Raw genomic sequence first — 22,781 nt, 5'->3', positions numbered from 1 at the left:
TATTATCCCCACTTACAGTTAAGAAAATGGAAACATAGAAAGTTTACTAAGTAAAAAATGGCAGCTTTGAACCAAGAATTTGTTTTAGAGTCTATGCCTCTACTTTGTGGGTACATGATAATTAGTAAGGATCAATACCCATGAAAGGATGAAGCATTACTAATCAGAGAAAGAAATCAAATTGCAGTGTAGGCTTGCCAAGCCCCACCTAACTTGTATTTAGAAAACCTGAAGGAAACTAGATGAACATTTAGTTTTCAGTGGATAGCACTTGATATAAACAGCTAGCAGTTTCTCTAATGATAAAAAAGGATAATTGTAATAATTAGTGAATATGTCCTCTCATATAGATTGAGATTAAGGGATTTTTATAGTTTTAGTACTAAAGAAGTCGAGATTTTCCTCCTTCCTGGCAAAACACTCTTTCTGCTATATTATTCCTGAGGTAAGCAAGCTACTTTCTTAAGCTCTAGATGTCTAAAGTCAAAGTTGAACTTAATTCTGTTTTCAAGATATTAAATTCTCAAATGGAATTTGATGAAAAGAAATAGTTAAATTCCCCTTGAAAGACTGAAAAACATCAGAAAGCACCCACAACTTTTCATTTTATCTTTGCAACAAATTTGGATCAACCCATTGGCAATTTTCTACTTGGTTAGCACATCATTTCTATAGTGAATCAAACTGATCTTTTACTTTTTTTTCCCTATCTTCTGCCAAGATGTGGAAAACCTGTAATGAAACATTTGTTTGTCTGGCTCCTTACTGAATATTGCATTTAGCCAGAAAATTCTCACAGCATTTCTTTTGAGAGGGAACCTGAGTTTTATGTATTTATTAGGAGACAATTTCTCTATAGAGATATCTGAAATCTGTTATTCTTCTTTAAAACTCTTCATGTGTGATTCTGAATATGGAATATATATTGGAAGAATACTATTTCACAATAGTGAAACTTTAAGAAACTCAGTAAGTAGACCACAGAAAGATAATAATTCTAGAGGTAATATATTCTGTAAAAAGTAACTTGGTATTTGGGATTTCTGTACAAAAACTAGTACCCTTGACTATAAATATTTCTCTTGTACTCTGGGATGAATGTATATTCTAACATTTGCCTTGTTCCCCTTGAGAATATGATATTGTGAATGTTAGGCGACTTAGAGAATACAGAAGAAAACAAATAGAAGATTTTCTGTGTGAGAGAAAGGAAATTAATTAAATTTTCTATTAATCAATTTTAATAATAAAATGATTACATTAGTGATATGATTTGTCATGGTTTCCTATACCAAAAATAAGCAGTTTCTTTCTCTGATGCTGTTAATACTAATATAAAATAAGCTATCCCAGGTACTGTTTATCTCTTTTTAATCATGCTAACATTTCATTTGTTGTACTGCTCTAACTGTAGGATATTTTGTTGCACAGCTGTTATGCTTTTGTTCTACTTCACTCCCCAACAGAGTTCTGGATTTTCCACAAATGTACAAGACCAGAAGATTGCAAATATGTTTGAATTGTCTGTGCCTTTCCGCCAGCAGCATTATTTGGCAGGCCTTGTGTTAACAGAGCTGGCTGTTATTTTAGACCCTGATGCTGAAGGGTAAGTAGACCAGTTTTTGCCTGTACAATGGAGAGTGGGACAGAAGCATCTCACACTGCCTAAGAATCTCTACTTTTCTATTCACCAAGTTCCATATGTATATAATTTCTGTATTTCCTCAAAGAAAGACACTTTTTTTTTCATATTTTGTTGCCTCTGAATTTGAGATTTGTCTTAAAACTGATAGTTTTAATGAAAATAATATTAATGATAATAAACCAGCATGGTTTATTTTATAGCATTCTTTTTCTTTTTAATTGTACATAAAATATATTGTGTATATTAGTAGATGGACTCAAACTTACCAAAATACAGTAGGCACTTTTCATTTAAGGAAAATAGACTAATTTCTTATGATATCCCGCATGAAGAAAGTTCTATGTATTATTTTATTTCAAAAATTTCACTATAAACAAATCTTAGACTTTCAAAGCTTCCAATGTTATGATTACTTTTAGATTTTTATAAATTGAAAAGAAGGGATACTGTTCAATAACTTAAATTTATTGGTATAGCCTAATGAGGCCTGGAGATACAGCTCAGTGATAGAGAACTTGCCTAATATGTGTGAATGGGAGCTCTGGATTCAACCCACAGCAAAGGAAAGAAGGGAGGAAGGAAGCAGAAACAAGAAAAGAAGGAAGGTAGTTAATTTGTGGTCTAGTATCCTTTATGGGCAATGTCCATCTTAATATTTGCATGGCACAGTGGTACATATCTATAGTCCTAGTTATTCAGAAACCTGAGGCAGGAGGATTGGTAACATAGAAAAATTGTGTCTCCTTTTAAAAAGTACAAAACCAAAAACTGACCATAATACATTTGATTAGTGGATTTGCTTGTTGTTTTTTTCAGTACTGGGGATTGAAAGCAGGGGCTTGCATATCTCTAGCACTGAGATATAGCCCCGGCTCTTTTGTTTGCTTTTATTAGTGTGTTATAGTTATAATAATGAGATTCATTTTGACATATTTATAAATGCATATAACATTATTTGCTCCATTTCAATCCTCAGTATTTCCCTTTTCTCTTCTTTCCTCCCTCCCCTGACCCCCTTCCTCTACTCTATTAGGTCCTTCTTATATATCTATGGTTTCTTTAATTGGTTCATTATCATTAATTTAATTCCAGACAGGGTTTCACTGAATTGCCTAGGCTGACCTCAAATTTGTGATTTTTGTACCTCAGCTTCCTGAGTAGAATTATTTGGTTCAATTAAAATTTTTTTTCTGATAATATGATCATTAATCTTATAATACAGATCAACCTCATATAAGGTTTCCATAAAACAAGATTTACCATTAAACAGGTTTCACTAGGGTTCTTTGATTATTTGAGGAGCAGATGAAAGAGGAGGCTTATGAAGTTCTTAGCAATATGTCCTGGCCATAGTCAATACTCAAAAATATTTTAAAGGCCAAATCTTTTATACATGAAAGACATGCCTTTTGTTTTTTTAAATAATGGTTTAACAATGGCAACCTCCTATATTTGGAATATATTTTTGAAACAGTAGTTTTCACACTGCATTCTGTATGGTTCTAAAGAGGTATTTAATAGGTTTCTATGTAGGGTGGAATGAGGTGTGTGCAGACTTTGGAATGTGGAGAGGGAAAACTAAGTGGATGAAACTCTGGACCTCCCAATCCTGCTTGCTACCACTTTCATATTTGGCATTTGACAAATGAATATGATGTCACTTGGAAAAAATAAAGGGATCCACTGTCTGGGAAAAAAGCTGTTTTGAAAACAATTTGAATATACTAGCTTTCTTTAATAACTGGTATATCTCATTTGAACTTTTATTCCCAGTATTTTTGCTTAATATATCAGGATATTTTGGGTTGCAAGAAGTAGAAAATTCTCCTTCAAACTGGCTTTATTAAAGGAAGGTAAATTTATTATTTCATATTTGGAAGAAAGATAGGGTTTTTACACTGATTTGGCTCACCTGCCTGTCATGTGCTGCCATGGTCACCAAAGCTATGCAGGTTCCTGGGTGGATTAGATTAGTTCTGCTTAAATATGATCCATAGATTCAGTGGTATGTCTGTTACAGGGCACCAGATGAGGAGCTGGTGTCCAAACATAAGTTACCTATGTCTCGAAATACTATATTGGGCCCATAGGACTTTTGATACTGTTATTATTGTGAGACCTACTCAACTAAGGGAGCAATGAATTGATTGCTCTTCTCAGACTATCACAAAGCAGCCAACCATTAAGTAGCAGGGCTGGTCTGATCAGGATCTACTCCTGAAATTGGAGATGGAGTCAGCTTGTCCTGAGCAATAGGGAAGGAATGTAGACCTGAACAAAATTAGTTCAAGGAGGAAGAAAGGTAAGGGGAGCACAGATCGAATAGGAGCTCAGTAGTATCTGCTATAAAGAATGGAGCATTTTAGCAGTCAGATATTTCTCCATTGAGATTTCTTTTCCACATCCAGAATCAATTCCTTAGCACAAGTTCATGTAAACACAAAACTGATAAAAGAATTCTTTACTGCTTTTTTGCCTCTTCAAGCTAGGATGCGTTGGTCTTTGACCCTTAGAAAGGTTTTCTGTACAATCCAAAAAGTAATGATAGTGTGTTCACTACCACCTTTTCTTGTGCATTCAGTTAAACAAGATATTGGAAGAGCTTGAAATAGTAATGTGTTAGATTATAATCTTAACTTTTACTCCTGTTTGTCTCTTCCTTTTCCTACTCTTTCTTGTACCCAATCCTGTACCCAATTCAACTGGTTCTACCTCCAAAATATATGTCAAATTCAGCCACTTTTTTGAATCTTCACTACTATTTTTCTGATTATACTTCCATCTTTGCCTCCTTAAAATTATTTTGTTTATACAGCTGCCTTAATGGTCTTTTGAAAGTGGGAATCAACTTATGTCATTACCTGGCTTAAATATTCAGTGTGTGTATATATTTTAAATAGTACTTAGAATAAAATCAAATGTTATTGTCTACTCCCATCAATCTCTTCCTTCCTCTCATTCTAAGATCTAACCATTCTGACTGTTTCTGAAATGTACCAGCTCATTTCCACCTTATGGCTTTACAGTTTTCTTTGCCTGAAGCAATACTCAACTGGCCTTAGGCTCTCAACACACCCATTTCTTTCCATAATTCTTCAGCTCAGCTTTCCACTCAAAACATCTCAGTGAGGTTTCATTGGTGATTCAAACTAAATTATAGCCATGTTGCCCTTACCATAATCATTCTTAACCATATAACATTGTTTTATTTTTTATAAAACATTTATCTGATATTTCCTTTTTTCTTGGTTTTTATCTTTCCATTAGAAAGTGAGCTCAGAAACTAGGCATAGTTACAGGATTACATACCTGTAATCCCAGCCCTTTAGGAAGTGGAGGTAAGAGGGTCACAAGTTCTAGACCAGTCTCAGCAACTTAGCAAGACCCTGTCTCAAAATAAAAAGTAAAAAGGACTGGGGATGTAGCTCAGTGGTAAAGCCCCCCTGGGTTCAATCACCAATACATATTAATTTAATTAAAAAAAATAACCAGTGAGATCGAGGAGCCCAAGAGCAAGCATCTAGTCCTTTTTGTTTACTGCTGTGCCTAAGAATTGTGTCTAGCACAAAGTTGACATTTAGTAACTATATGTTAATTCAATGAATCAGTGATTGTGAGAGACATCTCTTGTCTTGAATTTTACATTCTTGAGAGGTATAGAGATGATATGCAGCATATATTGTCCTAGATCATTGAGAGGAATCTTTGTACTCTGTCTGCTCTCTAAGTAATCAAGAATAATTCCTTGAGTGGCATAATATGTTCTATAATTCACCAAAGATTTGCTCTTTTTTAAAAATATGTTTTAAGTTGTAGATGGACACAATATCTTTATTTATTTATTTTTTAATGTGGTGCTGAGGTTTGAACCCAGTGCTTTACACTTACAAGGCAAGTGCTCTACCGCTGAGCTACAGCCCAAGACCCAAAGATTTGCTCTTTAGAAACTTTCATATAGTTAGAAAATTAAAACTAAAAGAATATACTATGATTAAATGCTAATTTTATGGTACATAGTTCTTTAGAAGATTAGAGGACTTACCCCTTGATTATACCATTTGTATTATTATTTAAAAAGAAATTTATTTTAGTTGTTGATGTACCTTTATTATTTATTTATTTATATGTGGTGCTGAGGATTGAACTCAGTGCCTCACACATACGTGCCAGGCAAGTGCTGTGCCACTGAGCCAGCCACAACCCCAGCCCCTGTATTATTATTTTTGTTATTATTATTTTAGTGTCTCTTTCTCTCTGGCTAAAGTGAATTCCTTAAAAATAAGGACAATGTCTTAAACACTGAAAATAGACCATTACAGATCTTGCATAAATATATATTTAATAGTTGAACGTGACTGAGTTATATAATCATAGGGAAAAGCTTCAAGAAAGCAGATGGGTAGAATTTAGGCAGGTTGAAGTCTAGGTCTGATAGTTGCTTAGAGATGAGTAATATCTATCCAGGTTTAAGAATCATTTGTGGTGATACAAGAAGTAAAAGGGGAGAACAGAAAGCAAATTTCTAGAATCTAAGCCTTGAGATTGGGTGATATTCCCTATCAGAAAAAAATACTGAGAAGAGAAAATATAAGATGATAAAATGTCAGAAAACTGGAGAGTGTGAACTGAGATATATGTGTCTGTTAGATGTGGTTCTTTACAGTGCTTAAAACTACATTTTCTGAATAAAAATCTAGAAGAAAGAAATCTCCAGGAAGCTTTCATATACAGTTATGTAAAATGCTTACGATCAAGGACTCTGGATTAGGACTACCTGCTATCAAATCACAACCTTTTCAATATTGAAAAGGCTTATTTGAAAAAAGAAGGAAAGAACTTGATGAGGGGGAACATTGAAGCTATTACAGAAAGATGGAGTTCATTAACCATATTTAGAAATTACTTTTTGAGAGAAGGTACAGTGTTTTCTGAGACAAAAAGAAAATATGATTTTGGTAAGTGTAAAGATGGGCATGTGTAAAAGATCTGGCCAGAGCAATTTTAGAATGGTCCTTCTTTCCTAAGATACAGAAAGAAGATATAGGTAAGGTCTTCAATCAAGTTTGTTAAGAGGCTTAAGAAGAGAGAGTTCTAAAACTGGTGCTAAGTGCAGCATTAAGGGCCAGTTAGAATGTATTGATTTTTAATAAGGATGATTACATACTCAAAGTGTCTCTAAGAGACAAAGAATGTAGAAAGGGAGAGTTACCCTTGCTAGTGTATTAGCTCAGTGAAAACTGAGGGGGGATAGGGAGTCTATTAACTAGAGATGTCAGAGAGATACCATTCTGTGGACTACATGGACCATTAGGTAGAAGATTCTTTATTCAGAAAAAGGAAATAATTTATTTTTGGTAAATGGGAAAAGATCTGATTTGATGAAATACAGTTTAAAGCTATTTAAAATTTATTTTTTGAAAAAATGTTACTATAAATGCACTTAAATTTTTAATTTTCAAATGTACTAATGAGGAGTTAAAATGTTCAGTTTTACTCCTAAGTGAATTTGCTTAGTAATTCCTTTTCTCCAGTTCTTAATTTATACATTTTTATACTTTCATATTGTTTTATTTATTTTAAAAGGGAATACATGCATATAAATGGCAAAGTTAAGAAATGAACAAAATTGATTTAGTACCATGACTTACTGTTTGTTTTAAAGATATTATCTAATCTCTGTGACCTTACTACTACTTCTTCTTCATCTCTTCTTTTTAAATAGACTCTTTGGATTGCATAAGAAAGTCATCAATATGGTACACAATTTACTATCCAGTCATGACTCTGACCCACGGTACTCTGACCCCCAGATAAAGGCTCGAGTGGCCATGTTGTATCTACCTCTGATTGGTATTATCATGGAAACTGTACCACAGCTATATGATTTTACAGGTACTTGATATGATTAGGACAAATTTTAAAGCTTTGTGTCTAAAAGTGTTAGAAAATATCTCAAGGATTATTTTATTTTAGCAAAACAAATGTAAGGAAACATACACTGATAAATATTTAACCATATTGTTGAAAAACTTTTGACTGTGTAAGGGAATTCACTATAAAATCCATGTAAGTAGTTTATAGGATGAATATAAAAATAATAATTTTGTAGCAATGTATACCTACTTTTTAGGTTTGTTTTTGTGAGTATGTACTATACATCTTTAAAAAGATACAAGGAAAGTTGACATGTTCTGCTACTCTCAGTGTCAACTTTATTCATATATGTACATAATGGAAATTAATATTCACCTAAGTTTCAAGAATTATGCTCATTATTAACACTGTTAATAAGTTGAAGTTAAATTGCTTCTTAAAAACTAGAATCCATACGGTTTTATTTCTCTTGCTTTAAATATTTACATTTTTACTTAAATTAGACTTTACTTAAATGTAGAATTTTGGTTGCAATAATATTTTCCGTGAATAAATTTTAACTAATAATTAGTCTCATAAAGAATACCCAATTTAATAAAACCAAAAACATTTTCTGAATACCTGATGTGTATTAAGAACTTCATATGATGCTACAACAAAGATAACTAACTCTTTGCCTTTAAGGGACTAATAGCTGAGTATAATCTTCCCAGTATTTTGATCTTAAATTGATCTTAAATTCTTAAGAATTTCCTTACTTGAAGGTAGAAATGTTTATATTATTTTATCTGTTTTTAAAACTAGGAAGTTAAAGTTCTCCACAAGTTAGAAATTATTACTGTAGAAATGAATTCATGTTTAAAATATGTTTAAATCATAAATTTAATGATAAATATCACTTGGCTATTTAATAAAACAGGTTTGAGTGTCTGGGTCCACCTTTAGGCAGAAATTTTTTTTTTAAAGATTTGCAATCATACAAAAAAAACAGACCACATACTCTAGAAATGTTGGAAAAAATGAGAAAAAGTCAGATGTCATGAATGCATAAAATATATGTAGATGATAGTCTATTTTATCAGTTATTACCATAAAATATTCACAAATCTATTATAAAACATTATATAATTCATCAAAATTTACACAGAGTATACATGATGCCATTCACATTTGAGAGAAATGTAAAAAGATGCAGTATTAAATCATAACTGCACAAAGTTAACTGTAGTACATACTAGACTACTATTGCTGTTGCAGTGAATTCATGTGTGGTGAATATTTTCTGGAAATGCTGTATGACAATCATCAATCTCTGTGAGCAGTTCACCTGGCCAATAAATTATGTATCAGTACAAAAAAGATCCCTGAAGTTCCTTGCCTATTTTTCACTGTATAAAATGCAGATAACATACAGAATATGTGTACTAACTGTTTATATTATTGGTGAGGCTTCTAGTCAACAGCAAGCTATTGGAAGGTAAGTTGTTGAAAAGTCAAAATTTATGTTAAAAATGTTACATATGGATTTTTGATTCTGGAGGTCTGCATCTTTATACATTTTTATAATTTCATATTTTATACTTTCATATACTTGCATTGTTCAAGAATCAACTGTATATGTTAAAAGTATTTTCTTTTAAAGAGTGATGGAGAATAGGGAAAAGAAACAGTGGCCTCAATAACTGTTCGTTGAGTTAAACAGTTTTGTTCTATGTTTTTTTTCTTCAGAAACTCACAATCAACGAGGAAGACCAATTTGTATAGCAACTGATGATTATGAAAGTGAGAGTGGAAGCATGATAAGCCAAACAGTTGCCATGGCAATTGCAGGAACATCAGTACCTCAGCTAACAAGACCTGGCAGTTTTCTCCTCACATCAACGGTAAAGCAGTCCTCCTACAGAAATTTTTTTTTTGGAATATATTTTTGAGGATGTGCCCATACTAACAGAGATTGTTGTATTAGCTCATGCAGAAGTACTTTGAGCTTTATTTATTGAATTAAAACATTAAAACTCCCAGAATATCTACATTGTTTTAAATACTATTATATCAAGCTTTATGGGATAAAATTGTTTTTTGTCATTTAGAATTATTGAAAATTGCCCTATTTTATATAGCTCATTTTCTTTATTTCTAAAATCCATGCTTTTATACTTTATCAGCCCCACGATATAGTGTCACTTGAGCAGTTGAGAATATTTTTTAATCTGTGAAGATTTATACTTTTTCATTGTTTTATAAATTGGTATTTACTATGTCCCTGTATTTTTTCTTGCTATAAAAGAGAAGGGTATGTGTACCAAGAGGAGACAAACTGCCAATAGAGCAAGTTCAAGTGCTAAAAGTTTTAAATGACTTTTTTCAGAAAAATATAGTAATACTTATGAATTTTGTCCTCCTTGACAACTTTTTATAGCTTTATTAAGATGTTCAAAATTCACCTATTTTGGTGTTTATTATAGAGTTGTGCAGCCTTCAACTTCAATTAATTTTAGAACATTTTAATCATCCTAGAAAGGAATCCTTATACCTATTAGCAGTTATTCCCCATTTCTTCCCAACCCCTAAATTAGAGAGTGACTAATCTACTTCCTATTTATATAGATTTGCCTATTCTGGGTATTTCATGTAAATGAAATTGGGTACCATGTGATCTTGGGTGTTTGACTTCTTTCACTGAACATAATATAATACTTTTGCAGATCATCCATCCATGTTATAGCATGTATCAAAGCTTCTTTCTCTTTTTTTACCAAATAGTATTCCATTATCTTGACATACCAAAATTTTGTATATCTCTTTGTCAGTTGGTGAACAATTTGGTCATTTCCATTTTGAGGCTGCTAGAAATAATGCTATTTCATAGTGAACATTTGTGTACATGTCTTTGTGTACACACGTATTTTCATCTCTCTTAGCTACCCAAGAGTGAATTTGCTGGGTAACATGGTATCTCTACATTTAACATTTTGAGAAAATTTTAAGATCCTTTTTTTCCAGTGTGTCTGCACCAGTATTCATCCTCTCGAACAATGCATGTGAGTTCCTTTTCTCCAGATCCTCACCAACACTCATAATTATTTGTTTTCTCAATTATAGTCATGTTTAATGAATATGAAGTGGCATCTCATGGTGGTTTTGCTTTGTGTTTCCCTAAGGATCTAATGATGTTGAGCACCTTTTCCTGTGTTCAGTGGCACATTTTTCATTTATCTTTGGAGAAACGTCTTTCCAGATTCTTAAATTGTATTATTTTTTACATTATTGAATTCAGAAAGTTCCTTATTCTAGATAAAATCCCTTTTCAGATATTTAATTTGCAAAACTTTTGTCTCCATGAATTATCTTTTCACTTTCTTAATGGTGTTGTTTGAAGTGCAAAAGTTTTGAGACTGTTTGTTTGCAGAAATTTATTAAAATTGATAAGATGTGGGGCTAGTGTTGTGGCTCAGTGGTAGAGTGCTTGTCTCTCATGTGTGAGGCACTGGGTTTGATCCTCAGCACCACATAAAAATAAATAAATAAAAATAAAGGTATTGTGTCCATCTACAATGTAAAAAAAATTTAAAAGACATTGATGAGATGTTTAGTTTTCTATCTCATGAATGTCCATCTGGCGGCCTGTCAGAGGGCAAGCTGCATGCTTTCTGATGCCGCAAAAGTCCTTAAAATTTTCAAGATAACAAACCTAACTGTACTTCTATAAATGTGAAATCTATTGTTTTCATTTTATTTATTTGTTCTAATTAGTTATACATGACAGCAGAATGCATTTTGACCCACTGTACACAAATTGAGCCAACTTCTCATTCTTGTGGCCATACAATGCAGAATCACCCCGGTCCTGCAGTCATATATGTACATAGGGAATAATGTCCGATCATTCCACTATCCTTCCCACCCCTTCTAAATGTGAACTCTTTTTTTAAATAAGTTTTTTAAAACATTTTTCTATGTTAATCTTGGTGGGGTTTTTATTACTTTTATTTTATTTATTTATTTTTATTTGGTGCTGAGAGTCAAACCCACATACGTACGAGGCAAGCGCTCTACCGCTGAGCCTTAACCCCAACCCCTAAATGTAAATTCTTAAATCTTAAAACTAACAAACTGTATAATATAAGATACTTACAGATAAGTCATTATATAGTAATCTAAATCCGAAAACATTTTCTGTGGGACAATAAAAGGCTTACTTCCTTTTAAACAAATAAACAAGATTATTGTAGCCAGATATATCCAAGTACAAAAGTTTTTAATTTTAGTGAATTCAGTTTATTAGTTTTTCTTGTCAATTGTGTTTTTGGTGATTTTTTTATATACAATAGAAAGTTATAAAGTGCATGTACAAAATCTAATAATAGAAAAAGCAGCAGTGTACTCAATGGTTATCCTAAGAAATAAAATGCCATGAATACCTTTGAAGTTCCCAGTCTGTTGTCCTTAATTCCATTCTTCCTTTCTTTCAAAATGACCACTATTCTCCATTTTATTGACCGTACTTTTCATTTTTTACATGTCTAACTATGAAAAGTACACGAAACACAAATGAGCAAGTTTTCAAAACATCAGAAAACAACTTTGTAATACCACTGTGGACAAAAAAAGAGAACATTGGTTATCTTTCAGAAATCTTTGGTATGCTCTTTTCCAACCACAGCTTTCCCTCCCAAGTCATCCACTATCCTGACTAATGAAATAATGGCTTGATTTGCTTATGGTTTTGTTAAGTTTGAATTCCTAAATATCATAGTTTAGATTTACATTATGTTTTTAATATTTATCCATGTTTTTATAAGTTATAGCAATATTTCACTGATTTTAATTTCTGTATAATATTTCATTTTTGAGATAATTTTGTTTATTTATCCATTCCTAGATAAGTAGGTGATTTGGGGTTATTACAAATAGCAATCTTATAGGTTTTCTTTTATATATCATTTATGCATATATACATATTTATTTAGGGTATTCTCTAGGACTGGAATTTGTTGATTTGATAGAGTGATTAGACTGTAGTATCTTCGTCTATACCAGGTTATGCCCAACTATTTTCCAAAGGGTTTGTTTCAATTTATACTTGGAGTGTAAGGTCCCATTGCTTTACATATTCATCAGTACTTAGAATTGTCAGACTTTGGTTTTTGCCAGTATGGTAATTTATAGTTGTATCTCATTTTAGCTTTCCTTTCCTCAGTGGTTTATAGAATATGCGCTTTTGCATAGGTATGTTGGCCTTTTAGATTTTCTCTTTTGAAGTATCTAGAAGTTTTTTTTTCCCCCATTTTCCATTGAGTTGTCTGCCCCTTTATAGGAATTTGTAGGAGTTTATGTACATATTCTTGATCTAGTCCATTTTCAAGTATAATGGTTCAAATAGTTATTCTCCAAGACTGTTATTCTCCAAGACTGTTTTCATACTCTAAATTGTGAATTTGGAGGTTAGAACATCTAATTTAAATTTTTTTAAATTCCCCAAATTATTTTCTGTCCCTTATTTAAGAAATTTGGGGGCATTGGTAGAGTACTTGCCTGGTATGTGTGAGGCCCTGCATTCAAACCCTAGCACCATCAAACAAACAAACAAACAAAAAAACCAGGAAAACATTTTTTCTCATTTCAAAATTTTGAAGGTATTCTGCTGGGTTATTTTTTAAATGCTTTTTTAAATTCTTCCTTTAACATATAATTCCAAAATCTATCTGGAATTGACTTTTTAATGTACAATATAATTTAAGGAGTCCAGGTTCACATATATATTTATTTAGCATATTATACCAAATACTCTCATACCATTTATTGAAAGAGTATTTTCCCATTCATCTTTGAAAAAAAAAAAAGGAATGTTTTCCTTATTGCTCTGAAGTACTGTCCCTATATAGTTTAGAGTGTGGAAAACTCCTTAAACATTAAAGAAAAGATTATTCTTGGCTGATTTTTTACCCTCTGTTTTTCTGCACAGATTTTAAAATCAGCTTGTAAAAATTCCACTGAATTAGAATTAACAAAACCCAATGAATTTTGGGGGGATTTTGGTTAATATTGTATTGCATTATGGATCAATTTTGGAGAAAATGGATATTCTTACATATCAAATCTCCTAATTTTGAACACATTAGATTCCCTATTGTTTAGGTTATATTTAATATCTGTGAATACATAAATTTATGATTTCCACCACAGAGACTCAGCCCATCTTTATAGATTTATATTGGTCCTTGATCTTCTTTTAATGGTCATCTTTTGAAAAAACATAATCTGTCATCTTTTTTAAAAAAATTCTATTTTCTAATTCTTGATTGCTTTTATGTTGAAACAATACTGATTTTTACACAGTGATTTTTGTTTCCATCAGAATTGCTAAGCTACTAATATGTTAATTAAAATTTTCTATTTATACAATCATATTATCTAAGAATAATGGCAATTTAGTTTCTTCCTTTCAGACTTTTTCATAATTTATTGTACTGACTAGGACATCCAGTACAATATTGAATAGAAATTGTAGTAGTTGGCATCCCTAAAAGGAAAGCTTTTAACATTTCATTCTTAAATATATATTCAATAAGTGTGTATTTTTTAATATACCCTCTATTGTGTTATGGAAATTCCCTTCTGTCTCTAGTTCATGAAGAGTTTATTTTTTGCTTTGTCCTTTGCAGTGCTGGGGATCAAACCAGGGCCTCATACATAGTAGGCAAATGCTCTGTCACTGAGCTCTACCCATAGCCCAGAGCTTTATTTTTCAATCTTCAATAGTCATTGAATTTTATCAAAAACTTTTATTTTATGTGTTGACATGCTTATTTATTTTGCATTTAATCTTTTAATGTGGTCTGCTTGTCTTTCTATTATTAAGCCAACCTTGAAATCCTGAATTAAATTCAGCTTTTTCATAGTTGTATATTGGTATATTTGGCTTGCTGGTATTTTATTTAGGATTTATATATTTATGTTTATAAGTAAGATTGCCTGTAACTTTTCTTTCTCATAATGTTCTTTTAAGATTTGAACTCAAAGTTAGGTTAACCAATTAAAATGAGCTAGAGTTTCCTCTTTTTACAAGTACTTGTTTAAGATTAGAATTATTTCTTCCTGAAATATTTGGAGAACTTGTGGGAGAAACCATCTGTGCCTGGAGTTTTTTGAAAGTTTTTAAATTACTGATTTAATTTCTAGCACAACTGTAAGACTGTTCAAGTTTCCTGTCTCCTTATACTAGTTTTTGTAAATTTTATTCTAATGGAAAAATTATTCAAATTTCTTAGCATATAAAGTTGTTCTAAATATCTTGTATGGTCTTTAATGTCCATACCATCTGTAGTAGATGTAAATAAACCCTTTCATTTTGGTGACTAGCTTTTTGTACCTTTCTTTTCTTAATCATCTCTTCAGAAATTTGGAGTGTATCTTTAGTATCAGTTTGGGGATGTTCTTGATTCTCTCTTTTGAATTGTTTATTATGTTTTTAAATTTCTAGTTGTAAAAATTTGTGATTTTTGTCCTAATTGGATTCTCAAAGAGGACTTAACTTGTGTGGTTTTAATTAGTTTGTTATATTTTGGGCAATTGATTTTATGTATAATAAATGGTTAATTTTTTAAAATATCTCATATCAAAATGGACAAATGTTCTTCAATTTTTAGTCACAGTTTTCTGTATATTTCTGTTACTCCCCATTTCAATCTTCTTAGCCTTTTTTGAGTTTTGTCTGCTATTCTAATACCCCATTACAATTTCAGTTCAGTCATTTCTCCTTGTTCCATCAGATTTTTGTTTCTTCTGTGGCCTGATTATGAGGTATTCAGAAATTTAAATTATTGTATATTTTAGGTGAATTGTACCTTTTTCAACATGTATAATGCTTTAAAAAAAAGTATAGTTATCTTGGTTTCTTTTGCCTAGTGTTTATAAATGTCGTGAGTCTTTTTATCCTTATTCTTTCAATATACTTGTATCATATGTAAAATGTGTCTTATAAATAGCATAGTTAGATTTTGTCTTATATTTTTAAAAATGTGGCCTGGTAATCATTCCCTTTCACTAAAGTTTTTAATTATTATATTTAGTATTATTAAATTTAATGCACTTAGCTTTTTCTTTTTAATTTATATTGTTTCACCTATTATAGTTTTTTGTCTCATTTACTGACTTCTATTGGATTTTTTCCCCCATTTTTTCCCCATGCCACCTGCTTCTCCCTACTCATTTGAAAGTTATACAATCTGTTTCTTTTCTTTTTGTGATTACATTATAAATCATGTTATTCTTTTAAATTACCAAATATAATATTAATCGTATCTTTATTTTCCAATTAGTTAAAAGAAGGATCTTAGAACAGGTTGACTCTACTTACCTCTCTCCCAATTTAAAATAATTTTCATGCATTTTTATTTATAAATATCATTATAGTTCTCATGGAAATATTATTAAAATTATTATTATCACTATGGATATATAGAGCCAGTTATTATTTAGATTTGTATGTGTGTTCACCATGTTTTTTGTTCTTTGTTCTTTTATGAATTCCTGATCTTCTATATGAGATCATTTTTCCTCATTGTGAAATATATCCTTTAGAATTTTCTATGCTGTGATAAATTTTCTATGCCTGTGATAAACTGTCTCAGTGCTTATTAGAAATATGGTTTTATTTGACTTTCATTCTTTAGATTAAAAAACAGAATCTGAGTATTCTAGTTTATTTATGCAAGCTGAGAACATTGCTCCAACTGTCTTCCCATTTCCATTGCTGCTGTTGATAAGTCAGCTGTGACCTAACTTGCCTCCTTGAAGATAATCCGTTTTTTTTGTTGCTTCTTTATGATATTCTTCTAAGAATGGTTTTCTGTGAATTCACTGTGTTGAATTGTTTAATTTCTTATATTTATCGTGATTTGTACTTTATGAGTTTATTTTTTTAATCTGATTCAAAATTTTTCTTCAGTTCTTTAAAATTCTCAGCTACTGTCTAAATTTAATGGCCTCTTCTCCATTCTGTTTCTCCTCTCTTTGTATTCCAGTTATATGCTAATCCTTTTTATCATATCCTCTTTGTCTTTCTCTTCTTCTGTATAATCCATCTTTTTGCTTAATCTATATTCTAGTTAACTAATTCTTTTCTTTACTATACCTGTTATTACATTAAACCAAAACATTGAGGTCTTAATATGATTATTGTGTACATTTTTCTCAGTTTTCTAAGTTTTGTTTGTTTCTTCTGTCCCCCTCACCCCCCCAAAAATCTTTTTATACTTTCAAGTTTGATTATTTTTAGTTAGATGAGGGTTTGATTTACCTTGTTCAGCATTGTCCAAAACAGAAGTCCCTCCTTGTTTTTCTTTATAGTTTTGCCACCTTTTTTTATTTTCTCTTTTGGTCTGTTTTCTGTTAGAATGAAACATGTGAAACTGAGTAATTTAGAAAGGAAAGAGGTTTATTTAGCTCACAGTTTTGGAGACTGAAAGTCCAAGATCAGGCAGCTCTTACCAGTTTCAGCTCTGGTGAAGACCATCTTGGCTAAGGTACCACATGGCACATATCATTATGGCAGAGGTCTTTGGAGAGGGAGAGAGCACATGGTGAGGCAGGAAGTTAGAGAGACCAGAGAGGGATCAGTAATGATTTCCCTCTAGGCTTCCTGTCTTAAAGGTCCCATCAATTTTTAATGTTGCCACATTGAAGACCAGGCTTCCAACACATGAACCTTTGAGGTAATGTTTTTTGGCAATATACCAAAATAATATTTTGTTCACCTTTACATGATTTTTATCCTTTTTATGACTATATACTATGAGTAATTCTATGACTTAATTTTTTATCACTATATGAGAGGCATTCATGTTGATATGTACCACCGCAGTTTGTAATCTATTGTATGAAAGTATTATATATTATACATTCTATCTCAAAGGAAGTTTATGGTGTTTGCACTTTTTGACTATTACAAACAACGATATCAAAAGGTTTCCCTAGGGTGTGTACCCAGGAGTGGAATCATAGTATATTCCTTCTAAAATTTGAAGTTTTTACCTTTTGCATTTAAGTTTCTTCTTTATCTGGAATTTAGTTTTGATAGAATGGTGCAAGGTCAGAATCCACTTTTTTTCTCCCACCAGGGAAATCATTTGTCTCAATATTATTAAACTGTTCATCCTTTCACCACGGATCCTCAGTTTTAGCTTTGTCATAGATTATATTTTCAAATATGCATAGCACATTCTTTTTGTTCTCTTTTAGATTATTTGTCTGTCCATATGCCAAAATCACTGACCTTATCATTCTCATTTTTAGCAGCATTCCTATCTGGTAGAGCAAATTTATTTCCTCTACCCGCTACCATTCCACCTGGTTCTTTTCCAAAGTGACTTACATATTATTGGCTTCTGCTCTTCCCCTTAAGATTTTTTTTTTAATTTTTTTTTTAGTTATAGATGGACACAATGCCTTTATTTATTTATTTTTATGTGGTGCTGAGGATCATACCCAGTGCTTCACACATGCTAGGCAAGTACTCTACCACTGAGTCACAATCCCAGCCCTCCCCCCTGTTAAATTTTAAAAATTAGTTTATCAGATTTCCTGACTGGGGTTTTGATTAGGATTGCATTGATCCTATAGAAATTTTAGAAAAAAAACTGACATTGTTACGATATTGAGTTTTTTCGTTTCTTTAACTTCCTTTCAATTTTGTCACAATGTTGTTGGCAGTTTATATGGGGTATAAGAAATGTCAATGTGTGCCTGTTGGTAAAGTTCAGAATAATTTTTCAGTTGCATTTCTAAATAATAGGTAGTTGAAAATCCAGAGCATTGTTGCATATCTGAAAATTTATTTATAAGAAGTATCTACTTTTAAAACAAATGAATATTTTCTTATGAGAAAGATTGTAGATTTTGGATGAGATTCAGAGTTATTTGTACCTAGATCAGTTATTTGTACCTAGATCAGGAAGCACAGCATAGTGGTTAAGTTAATTTATGTAGGTGAATTCACTTATATGTGCTTGAGTACATGAAAGAGAGTAGACATAGTGAATAAGAGCTTGGACTCTAGAGCCACATTTTCTGCATTTGAATACCAGTCTCACTGCTGATTACATAACACTCCTGATGGCTCAGTTTTCTTGCTGTAAGATGGGATAATAATATTTTTCTCTGATAATAATATTTTTCTACTACTGTAAGGGATAAGTAAATTACTATGTATAAAGTGTTTACTATATTACCTAAAGCCAAAGTAAGTATTATGAAAGTATTAACTGCTACCATTATCATGCAGAATCGAGAGAAGATCTGGAAGGTAGTTAAAATCATGACCCTGCCATTTAAGTATGTTCAGTTTTCCAGGGTCTTTTCTCTCAACATCCCTTTCACTGATTTCCCATTATTATTTAGTATATTTATCAACCAAATATTAGAATGTGATATAAAGATGAGGAGTGTAGACTTTGTAATCTGGTTAACTAAAATCTTACTTTTTGTGGTTTGTGATTTAGGGCAAATTATTTAACCAGTAGCCTTCAGTTTTCTTACCTGTAAACCAGAAATGAGAAGTTATTATTATAAAGATTATTGTGAGTTATATAAGAAAAAGTGATAGCATAGTGTCTAGCACATTTTAATTTTTATTTTTATCATTTTCATTGTCATTTTATATTATCTGTAAAATTGATACAACTTGCTTGTTTATATAATTGTAGAAGTAAATTAATGTTTGTGGAGTGCTTAGTAAATTTTGCGGTTAATGTTACAGTAAATGTTCTTATTTTTGGTATTTCACATACCATATACTGTTGCAGATTAAATATTGAATACAGCATTTCGACTTTATCTGCCATGAGTAAAAAATAGCATTTTACTTTGGTACACTCTTAAGACTTTTCCCCTTTATGTCAATGGTCCTAGATAACAGTGGTCTACTAACTTTCACGAATATGATTTTGTTATGACTTTCTATTCTTAACACCTCTTGCTTAATCCGAGTAAGTTGCTTTTTTCTTTTATTTTCATCAGGCCTGATATTTCATGATATCTTCATTTAGTTTTTAATAATCAACATTTTCCCTTTATGTCTTCTATTATAACATTTTAAAAATTCTCTGCTGACAGTCCTGCCAGTGACTAAAACAAACTTTTAATGCCAGGAAAAGTTCATTAAACTTCAATCCTTAACTTTAAAGTTCAGTATGATTGTTTTATGTGTTATCTAAATCAAATGGATCTTTTAAAATCTCTTGTTTTTAAGCAATTTTTGTTTTACTATTTTTAGAAGAAAACAATTAACAACCCAAAGGATAAGAAATGGTCATTGGTCTATCAATATCATTCTACTTCTCTTTGTTTTCAGAGTGGCAGGCAACATACTACCTTTTCTGCAGAGTCAAGTCGGAGCCTTTTGATCTGTCTACTTTGGGTTCTCAAGAATGCAGATGAAACAGTTCTACAAAAGTGGTTTACAGACCTCTCCGTCCTGCAGCTGAACCGGCTATTAGACTTGCTTTATCTCTGTGTATCTTGTTTTGAGTACAAAGTAAGTGGTGATTATACCATTGCAGACAACAAGAAAGGAAAAATAATGTGGTAAAGAAAGAAGAAATTTTTCTCAATACCTTTTCTTTTCAATGTTTAGGGGAAAAAGGTGTTTGAAAGAATGAATAGTTTGACCTTTAAGAAATCAAAAGATATGAGAGCAAAGCTTGAAGAAGCTATTCTTGGGAGTATAGGTGCAAGGCAAGAAATGGTACGCCGAAGCCGAGGACAGCTTGGTATGTACCCAGTATCTTCTCCTTCTGGTGAGGGTTATTTTCATTTCTTTTAATTACATATTATAATCATCTTGTTTGAAGTCACCAATGATAATCCTATGCTTTCTTAAAGATCATTTTAAATGTAATTTTGAATTAACATGGGTAATTATTTTTCTGTAGGAATTCAAGTTAGAATCCTGATTTACAGAGTGTAAACATAATTTTCAGTTTGCTCTGGCTTATCTCAGTTTATGCCTGTTGCCCTTTTGTGATTATTATTATATCATTTCCACTCCTTGTTAAAATTGACTCTTCTTTTTAAAGTAGTTTTAGATTCACAATAAAATTGAACATAAGATACAGAGATTTCCCATATACCCTCTGCCAAGGCACATGCATAGCTTCCCCCATTATCAGCACCCCCACCTGAGTGGCACAGTTGTTACAGCTAGTGAATCTACATTGACACATCATCATCCAGAATCCATAATTTACATTAGAGTTCCTTCTATGCCACATCCCTTCTTCCTGTTAGAAAGTGTTCTAGTTTTCACAATGCATTAAAATACCTTGTTTTGAAGGCAAAAATATTGCCCATCAAGGAGAAAATACAATTTAGTAGCATTCCAGGTCTATTTCTAATCCCAGATCTGCTATCTATTAGCGTATAACCTTGTCTACATCACTTAATCTCCCCATCTTCCTTTTCTTCATCTCCTTGTGATTGTTTTGAGAATGTAGAAGGTGCAACTAACTGACTAACTAACTACAGTAATAAAGAATTCTTTCTGTTTTGTTTATTTATTGAACAGAAACTTATTGAGCTCTCAATATGTGCCAGACACTTTATCAACATGGGCATAAAATACTGTACAAAATAGATATCATTTCTGTTCTTAAGTAGCTTGTATTCTTGTAGTTATACATGCTATGGAAAGGAATAAAACAAATTAAGAGAAAGGAAGTGTTGGAGAGTAGGGGGAGACTTTTCTGAAAAAATGATGAATGATTTGTGAAAATTCTGAGAAAAGCAATCAAGTAAAAGGAACAACAGCTGTTACTGAGGTCCTAAATCAGGAGTACATGAGACTATACGTACTAATAGGGAATAGGAAAGAGAGCAAGAAAACTGTAATGAGGCAAGCGAGGGGAAGTGGTAGGAAGAAAGATCATATCATGCAAAGTCTCGGAAGAAAAGCATTGTTAGAACCTTTGTTTATTTAAAAGAGTGATTTTTAAAAGAAATATCCCATGTAACAAACATTTCTTTTGTAACTATTTTGAAGGTGTCAAATAAAAAACATCATTGTCGGGGGTTTTTTCACTTGTACTAAGGATAAAATGGCTATGTACAAAATTAATGACCTGCAGCATTTCTTACATGTTTACAGATATACGTAGGTGTGATTCAACGGAAACATCATTTTTAAATTGGTTGTGAAATTTATTTGACAGAGAGAAGCCCATCTGGAAGTGCCTTTGGAAGTCAAGAAAATCTGAGATGGAGAAAGGATATGACTCACTGGCGTCAAAACACAGAGAAGCTTGACAAGTAATATAACTTTCTAATTTATATTTCTTATGGGCTTGTTGAATTTCAAATGGAAGAGGAAAATGATTAATTTTAGTGTTATATTTATTAGGTATTCAAATCTCAAAAGATAATATATCTAATTTTCAAATTTTAGATTAGAACATATTTAGCGAAATGTGTGATATATTTCAAAACCCATTTCCCCCAACAAATCCAAGGGGAAAGTGCAGTGAACAGCTATTTTCTGAACAATTTTAGGTGTCATACTAAATTAAAAATTTAAAGTATTGCAAAGAATTACAAAATGAATATTTGCCCTCTTGGATCTTAGAATAAAATTAAAGAAAGACAAAAATAATACAGATCTTTTCTTTCTAGCATGCAAGCAAACTAGTGACATCGATTCCACTGCTGAAAATAAGTAGAAATGCACTTAGACTGGACGACCCCTGCCTTTTTAAAAATACATTTATTTTATTTATTTATTTTTTTAAGTGGTGCTGGGGACCAAACCCAGGGCCTCATGCATGCAAGGCCATCACTCTACCACTGAGCTACCACCCTAGCCCCAGACGACCCTTTTTACCACCCAGAGGATTCTGATGAGACTTCCATAGCTGGAAGTCTGGCATAGAGGGGCTTAAATTTTTTTACCTGAGAATTCGTAATTGCTAGTCCTCAATTAGCTTGGCTAACCCAAAAAATAAGCTGACTTACTCATCCAGGTTCCTCCCAGTTTTAGCACTGATCTTCCAAGGCAAACCAGGAGGGTGGGTCACCCTGGTAAACATTTGTAGCCCAAGCCTCAGAAGATTCTCACAAATAAACTTCCAGAAATTTTTTCTTACAGACAGTAAAATCACAAAACACAGGAAACAAGGCCGTGTGAGAGCCAGCAGAGAGAGAAATAACAGTATCAGTATCATATATATATATATATGAGAGTTTCAAATGATCAGAGACTAAATGTAATATA

The 22,781-nt window shown here is 31.9% G+C and overlaps 1 protein-coding gene across 1 annotated transcript in view; it reads left to right on the top strand.

The window, feature by feature from the left end:
- Positions 1–22,781, top strand: part of Dock7 (dedicator of cytokinesis 7) — a 190,562-nt gene that overhangs the window by 122,813 nt on the left and 44,968 nt on the right. The window contains exons 29-34 of the mRNA XM_026408729.2: positions 1,467–1,606; positions 7,368–7,537; positions 9,248–9,402; positions 19,872–20,054; positions 20,154–20,289; positions 21,727–21,823. Of these exons, the coding sequence (XP_026264514.1) occupies positions 1,467–1,606; positions 7,368–7,537; positions 9,248–9,402; positions 19,872–20,054; positions 20,154–20,289; positions 21,727–21,823 (881 nt within the window). The remainder of the gene's footprint in view (positions 1–1,466; positions 1,607–7,367; positions 7,538–9,247; positions 9,403–19,871; positions 20,055–20,153; positions 20,290–21,726; positions 21,824–22,781) is intronic.

Source organism: Urocitellus parryii, chromosome 11 (genome assembly GCF_045843805.1).
Source record: "Urocitellus parryii isolate mUroPar1 chromosome 11, mUroPar1.hap1, whole genome shotgun sequence".
Lineage (NCBI taxonomy): Eukaryota > Metazoa > Chordata > Mammalia > Rodentia > Sciuridae > Urocitellus > Urocitellus parryii.
Note: the sequence above shows the minus strand (reverse complement) of the source record. Positions and strands in the feature narration are given on the sequence as shown.